The following is a 14750-nucleotide window of genomic DNA, read 5'->3' as shown; positions in this document are numbered from 1 at the left end:
AGGGTGACATACCCAGAAACTCAAGTTAGGTACCTTCCAAATCTTTGATACTCCAAGCCCAAAAGTTTTGCCAAACTTTCACGCCATTTGATTATCTCTTTCAACGCCTACATGGCTGTCCTACCACGGAATGGAACAACTTGCCGTAGCAACTCACCACGGCGGGACAACTCATAATGCGGGGCAATTCTATTTCATTATTTAAAATAAATAAAAATATTTTTTTATTTTTGCCATTCGCAATTCATTCTGTCCCTCCTTCGGCATCCTTTCTTCAATGATTCTATTCCCCCATTTCTCTGCTGTTAGTGTAACTCTTGTCCCGCAGTGAGTTGTCCTGTGGTGAGTTGGCCATTGCACGTTGACATTTGACAAGTTGGCTCTTGACATTTGATCTTGAGTTCCCGAAATCTTTTGTGCTCTGCGATGACCAGGTTCTGTGGAAGAACCCAGCAAAATTTGTTAAATGCAGGAGTGGGATTCAGCCGGTTCAGACGAATCGGATGCTAATTTTACATCTGGTTCGCTGAACTGGTAGTTGCAAGGACTGGCTGGCCACGCCCACCCCACCCCGCCCAGGAGACTCCATGCGGCCCGTTATGGATGCCAGGTAAGTGCAGTGCCCACGCAGAGGCTCTAGGAGGGCGAAAAACGGGCCTCCCAGAAATCCGGAAACGGGCCTGTTTCTGGCCTCCGGAGCCCAGGGGAGGCTGTTTTCGCCCTCCCGGAGGCTCGAAGAAAACCTCCAAAGCTTGGGGAAGATGAAAACGCCCCCCCCCCCACTGTTGTGCAGGCCGAGTAGGCCATGCCCACTGTGGCCACGCCCACCCAGCAAACGGGCAGGTAACCGGCTGCTAAAAAATTTTAATCCCACCCCTGGTTAAATGTATGTTATCCTGTCACTCTTCTTTTTCGATGGTTGCTTTTAGTTAACCCTCAGGAGGAGTGTATGCGCGGACACTCATAAAACCCAACCCCTGAATGCAATCACTCAAAAGTTTTCCTTCTTTCCCTCAGTTTGAAGGAGCCCAGAGATAAATGTCTATAGCTATCAATAAAACACTGCAGAAAGAGAAGGCTCGGCAGAGGCCAACATACCTAAGTTGAATCTATGTCACTTTTGCTTTCATTGATCGATCGGGGGGGGGGGTTTATATTGGTGGAAGGAAAGGAAGCTAAAGTGCACTTCCTCTCTTAAAATTTTAGAAATGTGCCTGGAATTTGGCAGAAAACCAAAAGGGTAAAAAACAGTAAAAATGGGCCCAGCCAGCTTTAAAAAATGCAGATTGAGGTTTCTTACGAATGCAGATCCTTCTCTTGCTAGCTCAGGGGTGGGTGGTCTAGAAGGAGAGGAAGAAGGGGGTATGAGGAGGGAGGGGGGAGTTAGAAAGGTAAGGATGGGCTGGGCAGAGAGAAAGAGGTGGCAGAAAGCAGGCAGGGACAAAGGACTCTGCTTGTGGCTCAGCCCATTAAGAATTGGGGGTCTCACCAATTGGTATAATCCCCCCCCTTTTGGCATAATCCCCCCTCCCTCAATTTAGCTGAGAGGAGTGCATATAAGCCATTTAATAGCCATTTGCCTGGGGTGCAGTAAGGTCTTCTGCCTTGGAAAGAGGGTAGGACTAGAGGACCTCTAAGGTCCTTTCCAGCCTTATGACTCTATTAAAAATCTCGCTATTGAGAGTTGATCTGTTCCCTTCCCTTCCTTTTTCTTCCCTTCATCAGCCTCCCTCTTTCACTCTTCCCTCATTTCCTTCCCTTCCTTCTTTCCTCTCTTTTTCTCCCTTCTGTAAAGGTTCTTTATTTATTTATGAGATCTCTCCATTGACTGGGACTTCAGGTAATGTTATAAAATTTCATGCAGACTTTTTTTTTTAAAAAAAAAACTCCTTTCCAATGTTTCCTATAGCTCCCTGGTTTAAAAAAAAAAAGACAAAAATCACCTGCAATTAAATCAATTCCATAGGTATATAAGTTTCTAAGAATATATCTCAATGCTGTGCTAAATTTAAAAAGTCTAATTAAAAGGGCAGAGGGGTGTAGGGAAATCAGGATATAAGCCCAAAACAAACTATGGTTACAAGGTCTGGTTACTGTTGGAGGATATGGTAAAGCTAAGATTTTGGGGTCCTTGGTGCCCTCAGGAGTTTAGAGGTTTTTTGCAAATGTCTCATTACCAAATTAGGCAACATCGTCAGTTCTAGAAAAGCTAAGACTTTGCTTAAAGCTTTAAAGGGTTTTAAAGGGTTTTTGGTGGCGCAGTGGACTAAACTGCTGCTGTTAAAGTAGTACTTAGCTACCAGCTGCCTGCAATTACTGTGAGCTCAATTCCCACCAGGCTCAAGGTTAACTCAGCCTTCCATCCTTTCGAGATAGGTAAAATGAGGTCCCGGTTTGTGGGGGCAATAAGCTGACTTTGTATAAAATAGAACACCGCTCAGGGGGGGCCAAAAAGCCCTACTGAGCAGGTATATACAAATGTATGAAGGCTATTGCTTAATGCATTGTAAGCCGCCCTGAGTCTCTGGAGAAGGGCGGCATATATAATCGAACTACTAAACAGGGTGGATAAAAATCAATGTTTTTTTAAAAAAAATCAAAAAAAATCAATTTTTTTTATTTAAATTGGATTTTTTTTATTTAAATCGGATTTTTTTGATTTTTATCGAATTTATTTTAAATGTAACCTGCAAAGTTCCCAGAACTGGAAGTCCATATCCATATCCATATTACTTTGTCTTGCTAGGATTGAGCGTCAATCTGTTTCCCCTATCCATTGCCCTACAACCTCCAAACATTGATTCAAGTCTTTTATGATATATGTTGGTGGTCCACAGGGTGGATAAAAATCAATGATTTTTTTAAAAAAATCAGATTTTTAAATCAGATTTTTTTATTTTTATCGAATTTATTTGGGGGTAAAAATCTATCGTAAGATAGTTTTCTATTTAAGATACATAAATAATTTAGTTTATTCAGCATGAAATGGAGCTTAGTTATGTAGCATGAGGCTGTATATTCTGCCACACTGGGACTATCGGTGAGTCAACAGTGGGTCAAAGGAGTAGCAGAGATGACAATTGCTCTTTAAAAATTATGATTTAAATCGAGTTGATTTAAATCAAGCCTTTTTATTAGTGATTTAAATCATGATTTAAATTGTGATTTAAATCAACTTGATTTAAATCAAATCCACCCTGCTAATAAATAAATAAATTTAGCAGGAGACAACAAAATAGCACCATCACTGTACAACAGGGAAATGCTCTATAAATGTCTTCAATGATAATTTTATATAATTAAATTAATTTTATAATAGTTTAATCTTTATGATAATTTAATTTTATAAGTACCTGTGTACAGTAGGGAAACACTTTATAGGTATCCCTAGGCTTGGGAGTAACTGCACATTTTGCAAAAGTGCAAAAAAAATAGAAAGAAAAAGAGAGAAAGAGAGAAAGGGAGGGAGAGATGAAGGAGGGAGGGAGGGAGGGAAAGAAGAAAGGAAGGAAGAAAGAGAAAGAAGAAAAAGAAAGAAAAAAGGGGATGGCAAAAAGGAAGGAAGGAAGGGGAGATGGAGGAAAAAAGATAGGAAGATAAAAGTAAGAAAAAAGAAAAAAAGAAAAAAGAGAGGGGGAGGGAGGAAGGAAAGAAAGAAAGAAAGAGAGAGGATGGAGAAGGAAGGAAGGAGGGGAGATAGAGGGAGAATGATAGAAAGATGAAAGAGAAAGAAAAAAGAAAGAAAAAGAAAAGAGGGATGAAGGAAGGAAGGAAATAAAGAAAGGGAGGAAGAAAAAAAGAAAGAAAGAAAAAGAAAAAGGGGATGGAGAAGAAGGAAGGAAGGAGGGGAGATGGAGGGAGAAAGATGAAAGTAAGAAAAGAAAAAAGAGGGAGGGAGGGATGAAGGAAGGAAGGTAATAAAGAAAGAGGGGAGATGGAGGGAGAAAGGAAGATGAAAGAGAAAGGAAAAAGAAAGGAAAAGAGAAAAGAGGGATGAAGGAAGGAAAGAAAGGTAGGAAGAAAGAAAGAAAGAAAAAGAGGGGATGGAGAAGAAGGAAGGAAGGAGGGGAGATGGAGGGAGAAAGATAGAAAGATGAAAGAGAAAGGAAAAGAGAAAAGAGGGATGAAGGAAGGAAGGAAATAAAGGGAGGAAGAAAGAAAGAAAGAAAAAGAGGGGATGGAGAAGAAGGAAGGAAGGAGGGGAGATGGAGGGAGAAAGATAGAAAGATGAAAGAGAAAGGAAAAAGAAAGGAAAAGAGAAAAGAGGGATGAAGGAAGGAAGGAAATAAAGGAAGAAAGAAAGAAAGAAAAAGGGGATGGAGAAGAAGGAAGGAAGGAGGGGAGATGGAGGGAGAAAGATAGAAAGACGAAAGAGAAAGAAAAAAGAAAAAGAGAGAGAAAAAAGGGAGGGAGGAAGAAAGAGAGCAAACTTTGGGAACAAGAGGATGCAAGCAGGAGGTCATGAATATTGATTTGAGACCGAGGTGGGGAAAAGGAAAAACAAAACTAAAGGGAAATAGAGTGGAGGAGAAAATTGCACACTCCACCATTTTATTATAGGTTGTCACTACACACAAGCGCACACGCATATGGATTCCGGTACATACTTAGAGACTTCCCGCTTCCAGATTAACCTGGGTGGCTTACAATTTAAAAAGAAAAAAGAAAACCGTAAAACGGAAAAAGAAATATGTCGTGGGGGGAGAAACCCCACAATATATACATATATATATATATATATACACATATACATACACATACATACATACATACATACATCATATATATATATATATATATATATATATATATATATATATATATATATATATATATATATATATATATATATATATATATATATATATATATATATATATAAAACCCAAAACTACCCGACCGAGGCTGTTTTTCACACAGGTGCAAGCACCGGATATCCAAGCTCCGTCGTCAATTGTTTTACATATCCCCCAAAGCCGATCCGCAGAACGGAGAGAAATAAAAAGGAAAAAAAAGTTCAGACAAAAGTTTTTTTTGGAGCAGATTTTTCCTCACCCGCCCCCCCCCTTTAAATAATAATAAAAAAAACTTCGCATAACAACTACTAAACTCTTTTAAGTGAAGCAGGGGAAGGAAGGTGGGAGCCTGGAAAAGAAAAAGGGCTCGGCGATCTGCACACACAACACACACACACACACACACACACAACGGAACACCCCACGTTGCACGATTCCCACGTTGCCCGATTCCCTCGCGCTTTCCTCCAGCGCTTCATTCATTCATTCGCGCGGCGTTTTTCCTCTGGGAAAGAAACCCTGGGTGGCGGGACATGCAAATGAAGGGGTGTGGTTACGCAAATGAGGGCCTTTCTCGCGTTCTCTCTCTCTTTTTTTTTTTTTCTCAATGGCTCCCATTGTGGCGCCCTCTTTGGTCCCATTCAGAAAAGGTGACGTCAGCCGCGGATTGTCCGCGGGACAATGGCGCTCTTCTTGCGCGGAGGGAGGCTGGATGGGAAAGCCATGGGGAGGGAGGGGGTCTCGGAGAAAGCCCCCCCGCGGTTGGTGTCAATATCTCAGCAAGCCGCTGAGACCAACATTGAAATAGCTCTGGGAACAGCTGCTGCTGGCGGTCTCCTCGGATTGTAAATGCGGGGTGGGGGGGCTGAAGGACCTCCTCGGCCCTGGGTTTTCTCAGCCTGTCTGCTTGCCTGCTGGGACCCCGCTTACTCTTCCCGCTGGGGCCTTTTTTTTTTTTTTAAACAAACCACCCAAATGAGGACAATTCTGAGGAATGCCAGAGTCTTGGGAGTCAATTGAGGGTACTTTGCTGAAACTCTGCTCCTCTGCTAAGCCCAGAACAACCTCTTAGCTGCATCCACACAACAACAACAACGAACTTGGAGCTACTTTGGTGTACTAGTTCAGGTGCAGGCCTAGAAACCAGGAGCCTGTGAGTTCTAGTACCACCTTAGGCATGAAAGCTGGCTAGGTGACTTTATTTATTTATTTATTTATTTATTTATTTATTATTTTTTATTTTATTATTTTATTTTATTTTATTTTATTTTATTTTATTATTTTATTTTATTATTTTATTTTATTTTATTTTATTTTATTTTATTTTATTTTATTTTATTTTTATATGCCGCCCTTCTCCAGAGACTCAGGGCGGCTTACAAGGCGTTAAGCAATAGCCTTCATACTTGTTGTATATTTTATACAAAGTCAGCTTATTGCCCCCACAAACCGGGTCCTCATTTTACCCACCTTAGAAAGGATGGAAGGCTGAGTCGACCTTGAGCCTGGTGAGAATTGAACTCGCAGTAATTGCAGGCAGCTGGATGTTAAATGCTGCCTTAGTAGGAGGCATTAGCCTCCTATGCCACTCAGGCTCCTTTATTGGTTCGATTTATATGCCGCCCTTCCCCAGAGACTCAGAGCGGCTTACAGTGCGTTAAGCAATAGCCTTCGTACTTTTGTATATACCTGCTTAGTAGGGCTTTCGGCCCCCCCTAAGCGGTGTTCTATTTTCTTTAAAAAGTATACTCCAAGGAAAAGCCACGGTCCACCTCTAATTAAGGTGCAATTACCCAAAAAATGGAATGGGATTAATTGCCACTCTGACACAGTGTTCTTTTTTTTTATACAAAGTCAGTTTATTGCCCCCAACAATCCAGGTCCTCATTTTACCTACCTCGAAAGGATGGAAGGCTGAGTCAACCTTGAGCCTTGTGAGATTTGAACTTGCAGTAATTGCAGGCAGCTGGTGCTACTTTAACAGCACTTAGTCAACTGCGTCACCAAGGCTTTGAGCCAATCACTAGGAGATGGGGAGTTCTAGTACCACCAGGGGTGGGTTCTACTTACCTTTACTACCGATTCGCATCGTGCCCGCGCGCTTGTCTGCGCATGGGCACTTCTGATGACATCCGGCTCAGTGGGTGGAGCCTTGCCCCGGTTTTACTACTAGTTCTTGTGAACCAGTCCGAACCAGGGGCAACCCACCACCGAATATCACCTTAGGCGTGAAAGCTGACTAGGTGACTTTGAGCCAATCACCAGGAGACTGTGAGTTCTAGTCCCGCCTTAGGCGTGAAAGCTGGCTAGGTGACTTTGAGCCAATCACCAGGAGATGGTGAGTTCTAGTCCCGCCTTAGGCGTGAAAGCTGGCTGGATGACTTTGGACCAGTCCCTCTCAGCCAAACTCATGTACAGGTTTGTTGTTGTAGGAAAAAATAGAAGGATGAAGAAGTATTTGTATGTTTGCCACCTTGAATTACTTATAAAAGTATTAAAGGCAGGATTTTTTAAAAAAAGAGCACAGAATATTGCTACAGCAATAGCAATACTATTTAGACTTATTATACCGCTTCACCATGCTTTACAGCCTTCTCTAAGCAGTTTACAGAGTCATTATATTGTCCCTAGCAATCTGGGTCCTCATTTTACCGACCTCGGAAGGATGGAAGGCTGAGTCAACCTTGAGCCGCTGAGACTCGAACTGCCAAACTGCTGGCAGTCGGCAAAAGTAGCCTGCTGTGGAGGGATGTGGGGGAACATCTAGTCCAGTGATGGCTAACCTTTTTGCCATCGCGTGCCAGGAGGGGGGAGCTGGGGGGGTTGCGCTCCTACGTACCCACACCCATAATTCTATGTGCCCTACCCCTGTGCATGCGTGTGCAACCCTCCCTGCTCCCCCCCCCCTGCTCCTGGCACATGATGGCCTGGTAGGTCCGTTTTTCTCTCTCACTTGGCTCCAGAGCTTTTCTAGGAGTCTGGGGAGGGCGAAAACGGCCTTCCCCACCTCCCCGGAGGCCAAAAATGGCCCATTTGCCAACTTCCCAGAGAGGCTCTGGAGGCTGGGGACAGCAAAAAACAGGCCTTCCTCATCACCCCCTGAGGCCCTCCGGAGACAGGAAACGGCCTGTTTCGCACCGGAGCTGAACTCACGTGCCCACTGATAGGGCTACACGTGCCATCACGGATCTAGTCTGACCCCTTGTCCAGGGCAGAAATCTGTAACTTCAGCCACCCCCAGTAGAGTGTTGTCTTACCTCTGCTGAAACAGTTGCCATGAGCATGGACCACTATTTCTAGATGCAGCCTGATGATGGACTCCTAGAAAGAGAGGCCTGAAAGGGGCTTTCGAGATTTGTATTTTATTGATAACCCACCTTTATTATTTTGATAAAGTAGACCGTAACATACTACTTGATAAGATAGAAAAATGTGGGTTAGACAGCATCACCACCAGATGGATTCATAACTGGCTGACCAACCGTACTCAACGTGTAGTCCTCAGTGGAACTGCATCTACATGGAGGGAAGTATGCAGTGGGGTACCCCAAGACTCTGTTTTAGGCCCAGTGCTCTTCAACATCTTCATCAATGACTTGGACGAGGGGATAGATGGGGAACTCATCAAATCTGCAGATGACACCAAGCTGGCAGGAATAGCCAACACTCCAGAAGATAGGCTTAAGATACAGAAGGATCTTGACAGACTTGAACACTGGGCCCTATCTAACAAAATCAAATTCAATGGTGAAAAAAAGTAAGGTTTTACATTTAGGCAAGAAAAACCAAAGGCACAGGTACAGTATAGGACTATAGGTGGTACCTGACTAAATAGTAGTAACTATGAGCAGAATCTTGGAGTCCTAGTGGACAATCATTTGTAGTGTAGGGCAGCTGCCAAAAAAGCCAACACAGTTCTAGGCTGCATTAACAGAGGAATAAAAACAAGATCATGTGAAGTGCTGATACCACTTTATAATGCCCGGGTAAGGCCACACTTGGAATACTGCATCCAGTTTTGGTCGCCACGATGTAAAAAAGATGTTGAGACTCTAGAAAGAGTGCAGAGAAAAGCAGTAGAGATGATTAGGGGACCGGAGGTTAAAACCTGTAAAGAACGGTTGCTGGAATTGAGTATGTCTAGTTTAATGAAAAGAAGGACTAGGGGTGACATGATAACAGTATTCCAATATCTCAGGGGTTGCCACAAAGAAGAGGGAGTCAAGCTATTCTCCAAAGCACCGGAGGGCAGGATAAGAAGCAATGGATGGAAACTAACCAAGGAGAGAAGCAACCTAGAAATTTCCTGACAGAACAATTAATCAGTGGAACAACTTGCCTCCAGAAGTTGTGAATGCTCCAACGCTGCAGGTTTTTAAGAAGAGATTGGACAACGATTTGTCCGAAATGGTATAGGGTTTCCTGCCTGAGCAGGGGGTTGGACTAGAAGACCTCCAAGGTCCCTTCCAACTCTGTTATTTTATATTCTAACTCAACCATGCCTAATATTTCTTCCTCCTGTTTTCCCCACAACATGTGGGGAATCCTGTGAGGTGGGTTAGGCTACAAGAGAGTAACTGGCCCAAAGTCACCACACAGCTTTTGTGCCTAAAGCGGGACTAGAACTCACCATCTCTTGGTGATTGGTCCAGAGTCACTCAGCCAACTTTTGTGCATAAGGTAGAGCTAAAACTCACAACTCCCCTTCACTAAGTAGGGAATCTGTTACCCCCACAGTGCCACCTGAGTTCTTTTAACACCTGCAGCAAAGGAGTGTCCTCTTATCTACTGAAGCAATCTGATCCTAACCATAAATGTTAGGCGCTCCCATGTGACACCTCTCCTGCACGAACTGCACTGGCTCCCGGTGGTCTTCCGGGTGCGCTTCAAGGTGTTGGTGACCACCTTTAAAGTGCTCCATGGCTTAGGGCCGGGGTACCTACAAGACCGCCTTCTGCCACCAATAGCCTCCCACCGGCCAGTACGCTTGCACAGAGAGGGGCTCCTCAGGGTGCCGTCCGTCAGACAACGTCGGCTGGTGACCCCCAGGGGGAGAGCCTTCTCTGTGGGGGCACCGCCCTCTGGAACAACCTCCCCCCAGAGATATGCACAATACCAGACCTCCGGACTTTTCGTCGGGCCCTGAAAACTTATTTATTTCACCTAGCCGGGCTGGCTTGATCCCACTGTTTCAGTTAAATTGAATTGATTTTAATTGGGTTATTTTAAATTGTGGCCAAAAATATTTAATTATTTTTAAACTGTTTTTAAATTTTGTATGTTCTGTTTTATTCTGGCTGTTCACCGCCCTGAGTCCTGCTGGAGAAGGGCGGTATACAAATTAAAACAAATAAAATAAATAAATAAATAAATGTTATTTTATTGTTAGGACAGTTTCCTGACATCCAGCCAAAATCATTGGTAAACTTTGATGCTTCTTTTCTCTTGTGTTGTGTGAACCCAGCTCGTGTCTTTAAGTATCCGGATCACTTTTGTTTTTTCCCCTGAAGCTGCTATGTGCGGTTACCCAAACCGGCGAAATAAAAACCTTCCGTTAAGGAGTACAAATACACATAAGGTTAAATTCATTCTCATCTGGAATTCGTGGCCAGGATAAGATTATCTGGTTTTGCATTTTGATTATGTCTGTCGAAAGACGAGTCTGCTTCTGCCCACGGCCTCTTTATTCTGTTTGCTTTAGAGGAAAGTTGGACTTTAGGGAATCCTACGGCCTCCATTCATCCCTTCGTTTATATATTTTTAGCCTTAAAAAGAGCATTTTAAAAAAAAAGAAAGGAAAACCTCCAATGTCCAGGGCAGTTATGAAAGAGACCCTTTTAAAAAATCTGCCTTCCTCTTTTCTAAAAAAAAAAAAATCATATTTATCTATCTCCTATATCTCTCCTCCAAATGATTAAAAGCAGATTTAAAATAGAAGTGGTGTGCGGAGAAAAATAAAATTCTGAATTCGCCAACACTGACCATGTTTTGGCGGAGGAGTGGGGGGGGAGGGGGGAAAGGAGAATTGCTGATCTGACCCAATTTGCTTTTTATTTATTTTTTTTCTGTTTTCAAGTGGCCAGTTTTTTGCCCTGCCTAACTAGGAAAACAAGCAGGGGAGAAAAAAGAGGCAGGCGGGGTGACCAAGCTTAGATCTATAGTCCCCTGGAGGAACATTAATATAAATCAGTGTTCCCGCGTGGTTCGAACATTCATTTTCGATGACCCTTGCATAGAAAGGAAACTCCTAGCTTTCTTCAAACAGGATGTTCCCTGGATTTCTTTGGAATTGGGCTGTCAAATCCAATCCGTTTTAGAACAGGCGAAAAATCCGCCTTGGCAAATCTTTGCTTTGCTCCACCAAAATAGGGCGTGTGGGTTGTTTTTTTTTTTCCTTCCTTTTAACCCTCTTTTTTTTCTGTCTCTCTCTCTCTGCTGGCCCATCCATCCTAATCCAACCAATTTCATGCCTGGGAATATTCCCACTGGGCACCCCCCTGCGCCTCGTCCCCGTGGTTTTAATTACCAATTTTTACTCTCCTGCCACAAGAAGCCCCTTCGCTTCTCGTTCAACACACAACTCACACATTCGGCCGGACTGAAGGGAAGCCCTCCAAAGCGTGTCATTTGGCTTGGCAGGTTTTTTTAGGGTGGGGGCCTGGAAATCCAAACACATCTAAGGAGCCGGGTCCTGGTTAAGTATCCCTGCCTGGGGGTCAGACAACTTTTGACATCGGTTTTGGTAGTTGATCAAAGACACGGCTTTAAAAGCAGAGCCTATCGTGCAGTAAAAGGAACCGGAGATACCTAAGAGAGCTTTAAGCTGCTTAGCAGGGCCGGGAAACATCTGTGGGTCAAATAGCAATTGGTGTGGGGATGGTCTTAAGGCAGTGGAGTGTGAGCTATTGAACATAATAGTGCCCATCATCAGCCATCGGGGCAAAGATTCTCAGCGTCAAGGAGGCGTCTTTTTGGGCGCAGCGATGGGTGCGAATTTGGGGCTCTGTGCGCTGGTAAAACGGCGACCATCTCGGGGCCCATCATCGGCTCTGAATGCGGAGGAGACAATACAGCTTTACTGTATTGGGAACAAAAATGCAGAGTTGCTGAAAGGATGGAGAGCAAAATTGTGCATGACTTTTGCTCTGTACAAATTTGGAACGAAAAAAGGGAAGGGAGGGAGGGAGGAGAGGGGAAGAAGAAGGAGGGAAAGGAGAGGGGAAAGAGGGAAAGAAAGAGAGGGAGGGAGAAGAAGGGAGGAGGGAGGGAGGGAGGAAGGAAAGGGGAGGGAGGGAGGGAAAAAGGGAGGGAGGGAGAGGGAAAGAAAGAGGGAGGGAAGAAGGGAGAGGGGAAAGAAAGGGTGGGAGGGAGAAGAAGGGGGGAGGGAGCGAGGGAGGGAGGGAGGGAGGGAGGGGAGGGAAGAATAAAGGAAGGGAAAGGGGAGGGAGGGAGGAAAAAGGGAGGGAAAGGGAAAGGGAGGGAGGGAGAGGAAGGGAGGAAGGAAAGGGAGAGGGGAAAGAAAGGAAGGGAGAAGAAGAAGGAAGGGAGGAAAGTAGGGAGGAAAGAAAAAGGAAGGGAGAGGGGGGAGGGAAGAATAAAGGAAGGGAAAGGGGAGGGAGGGAGGAAGGAGAAGAGGTGGAAGGAAGGAAAGGAAAGAAAGTTAAACAAGAGGAAGGAAAGGGGAGGGAGGGAGGGAAAAAGGGAGGGAGGGAGAGGGAAAGAAAGAGGGAGGGAAGAAGGGAGAGGGGAAAGAAAGGGTGGGAGGGAGAAGAAGGGGGGAGGGAGCGAGGGAGGGAGGGAGGGAGGGAGGGGAGGGAAGAATAAAGGAAGGGAAAGGGGAGGGAGGGAGGAAAAAGGGAGGGAAAGGGAAAGGGAGGGAGGGAGAGGAAGGGAGGAAGGAAAGGGAGAGGGGAAAGAAAGGAAGGGAGAAGAAGAAGGAAGGGAGGAAAGTAGGGAGGAAAGAAAAAGGAAGGGAGAGGGGGGAGGGAAGAATAAAGGAAGGGAAAGGGGAGGGAGGGAGGAAGGAGAAGAGGTGGAAGGAAGGAAAGGAAAGAAAGTTAAACAAGAGGAAGGAAAGGGGAGGGAGGGAGGGAAAAAGGGAGGGAGGGAGAGGGAAAGAAAGAGGGAGGGAAGAAGAGGGGAAAGAAAGTGTGGGAGGGAGAAGAAGGGAGGGAGGAAGGAAGGGAGGGAGTGAGGGGAGGGAAGAATAAAGGAAGGGAAGGGAGGGAGAAAGGAAAAAGGAGGGAGGGAAAGGGAAAGGGAGGGAGGGAGAGGAAGGAAGGAAAGGGAGAGAGGAAAGAGGGAGGGAGGGAGAAGAAGAAGGAAGGGAGGAAAGTAAGGAGGAAAGAAAAAGGAAGGGAGGGAGGGGGAGGGAAGAATAAAGGAAGGGAAAGGGGAGGGAGGGAGGAAGGAAAAGAGGTGGAAGGAAGGAAAGGAAAGAAAGTTAAACAAGAGGAAGGAAAGGAAGGAAGGAACAAAAAAGGAAGGAAGGAAAGGAAAGAAAGTTAAACAAAAAAGGAAGGAAGGAAGGAAATGCAAATTGCTGGAGCACTTGAGGGTTTTTTTTAGAACCAGCCTTCTTTGCATGTTACCTGAAAGATGCAAAAAGAACTCTTTGTGTGGCAGGAACCTGGTTTACTCTAACGCCATTTCCCCCCCTCTGTCTCTTCTGCTTTCTTTCAGCCGCCACGCCACCTAATCTGGTTGACAAACCCTGCTTAAAGTTGAAGGTTTATGTTCGGCCAACAAGTAAGTAGGACCAGACGAAGGAAGGCGTAGGAAATGTGATTTTTTTTTCCTTTTCCCTCCAGGATTCTATTTTGAACCAACCTGGAGTAATGCATGAATCAGACTGTACATTAAGTACTAACCCTTATTTGTGCCCCCCCCTGCCCCCCCAATCTTCTGCTGCACCACTCAGCTCAGAAATATCAAAAGCCATCTTTTAAAAGGACGTGGTTTAAGGGTAAATAGAAATTCATGTTTGAAAAACAAATGTCCTTTATTTTCCCTCTAGATATATTCTGAAGTCCAGATTTACTTACCAATGGGGAAAATGCAGCGTTGCTGAAAGGACGAATGCTTTGAAAAATGAGTAAAAATAGAAGCTACAATTGGGGCTCTGTGGTATTAGCATTGCAGGTAGTCCTCGACTTACGACCACAATTGAGCCCAACATTTCTGTGGCTAAGCGAGACGGTTGCTAAGTGGATTTTGTCCCATTTTATGACCTTTCTCCCCCATAGTTGTTAAGTGAATAACTGCAGTGGTTAAATTAGTAACACGGTTGTTAAGTGAATCTCCCCCATTGACTTTGCTTGTCAGAAGGTCACAAAAGGTGATCTCAACACACTGCAGCCATCATAAATACGAATCAGTTGCCAAGCATCACATGACTGCCGGGATGCTGCAAAGGTCATAACTGTGAAAAACAGTCATAGGTCACTTTTTTCAGTGCTGTTGTAACTTGGTCACTAAATGAACTGTTGTAAGTCGAGGACTATATGTACTGATCAGGGCATTACGACCATTCATTTAGTGACCGTTCCAGGTTATGTCAGTGCTGAAAAAAGTGATAATACACTTTTAGTCACCATTTCTGATCTTCCCAGCCAGCTTCTGAGAAGCAAAGTTAATTAGGGAAATCAGATCTGCTTAATGACCATGGCAAAAAAAAAAAAGTGCCATAAAATGGGACACAGTCATGTGATAACTTTTATTTTTTTGTTTTAATTTATATGCCGCCCTTCTCCAGAGACTCAGGGTGGCTTGCAATGCGTTAAGCAATAGCCTTCATACTTTTGTATATTTATACAAAGTCAGCTTATTGCCCCCACAATCCGGGTCCTCATTTTACCTACCTTTGAAAGGATGGAAGGCTGAGTCAACCTTGAGCCTGGTGAGATTTGAACTTGCAGTAATTGCAAGCATCAGATGTTAATAACAGTGCTTTAG

At 44.3% G+C, this 14750-nt stretch overlaps 1 protein-coding gene across 1 annotated transcript in view; it reads left to right on the top strand.

Annotated features, from left to right (window-relative positions):
- Positions 1-14750, top strand: part of EFNA2 (ephrin A2) — a 325831-nt gene that overhangs the window by 300285 nt on the left and 10796 nt on the right. The window contains exon 3 of the mRNA XM_070931856.1: positions 13479-13544. Coding sequence (XP_070787957.1) covers positions 13479-13544 — 66 coding nt within the window. The remainder of the gene's footprint in view (positions 1-13478; positions 13545-14750) is intronic.

The sequence above is a fragment of the Pituophis catenifer genome, unplaced genomic scaffold, assembly GCF_029215685.1.
Source record: "Pituophis catenifer annectens isolate HBS135680 unplaced genomic scaffold, rPitCat1.0.hap2 SCAF_1, whole genome shotgun sequence".
NCBI classification, from domain to species: Eukaryota; Metazoa; Chordata; class Lepidosauria; order Squamata; family Colubridae; genus Pituophis; species Pituophis catenifer.
Note: the sequence above shows the minus strand (reverse complement) of the source record. Positions and strands in the feature narration are given on the sequence as shown.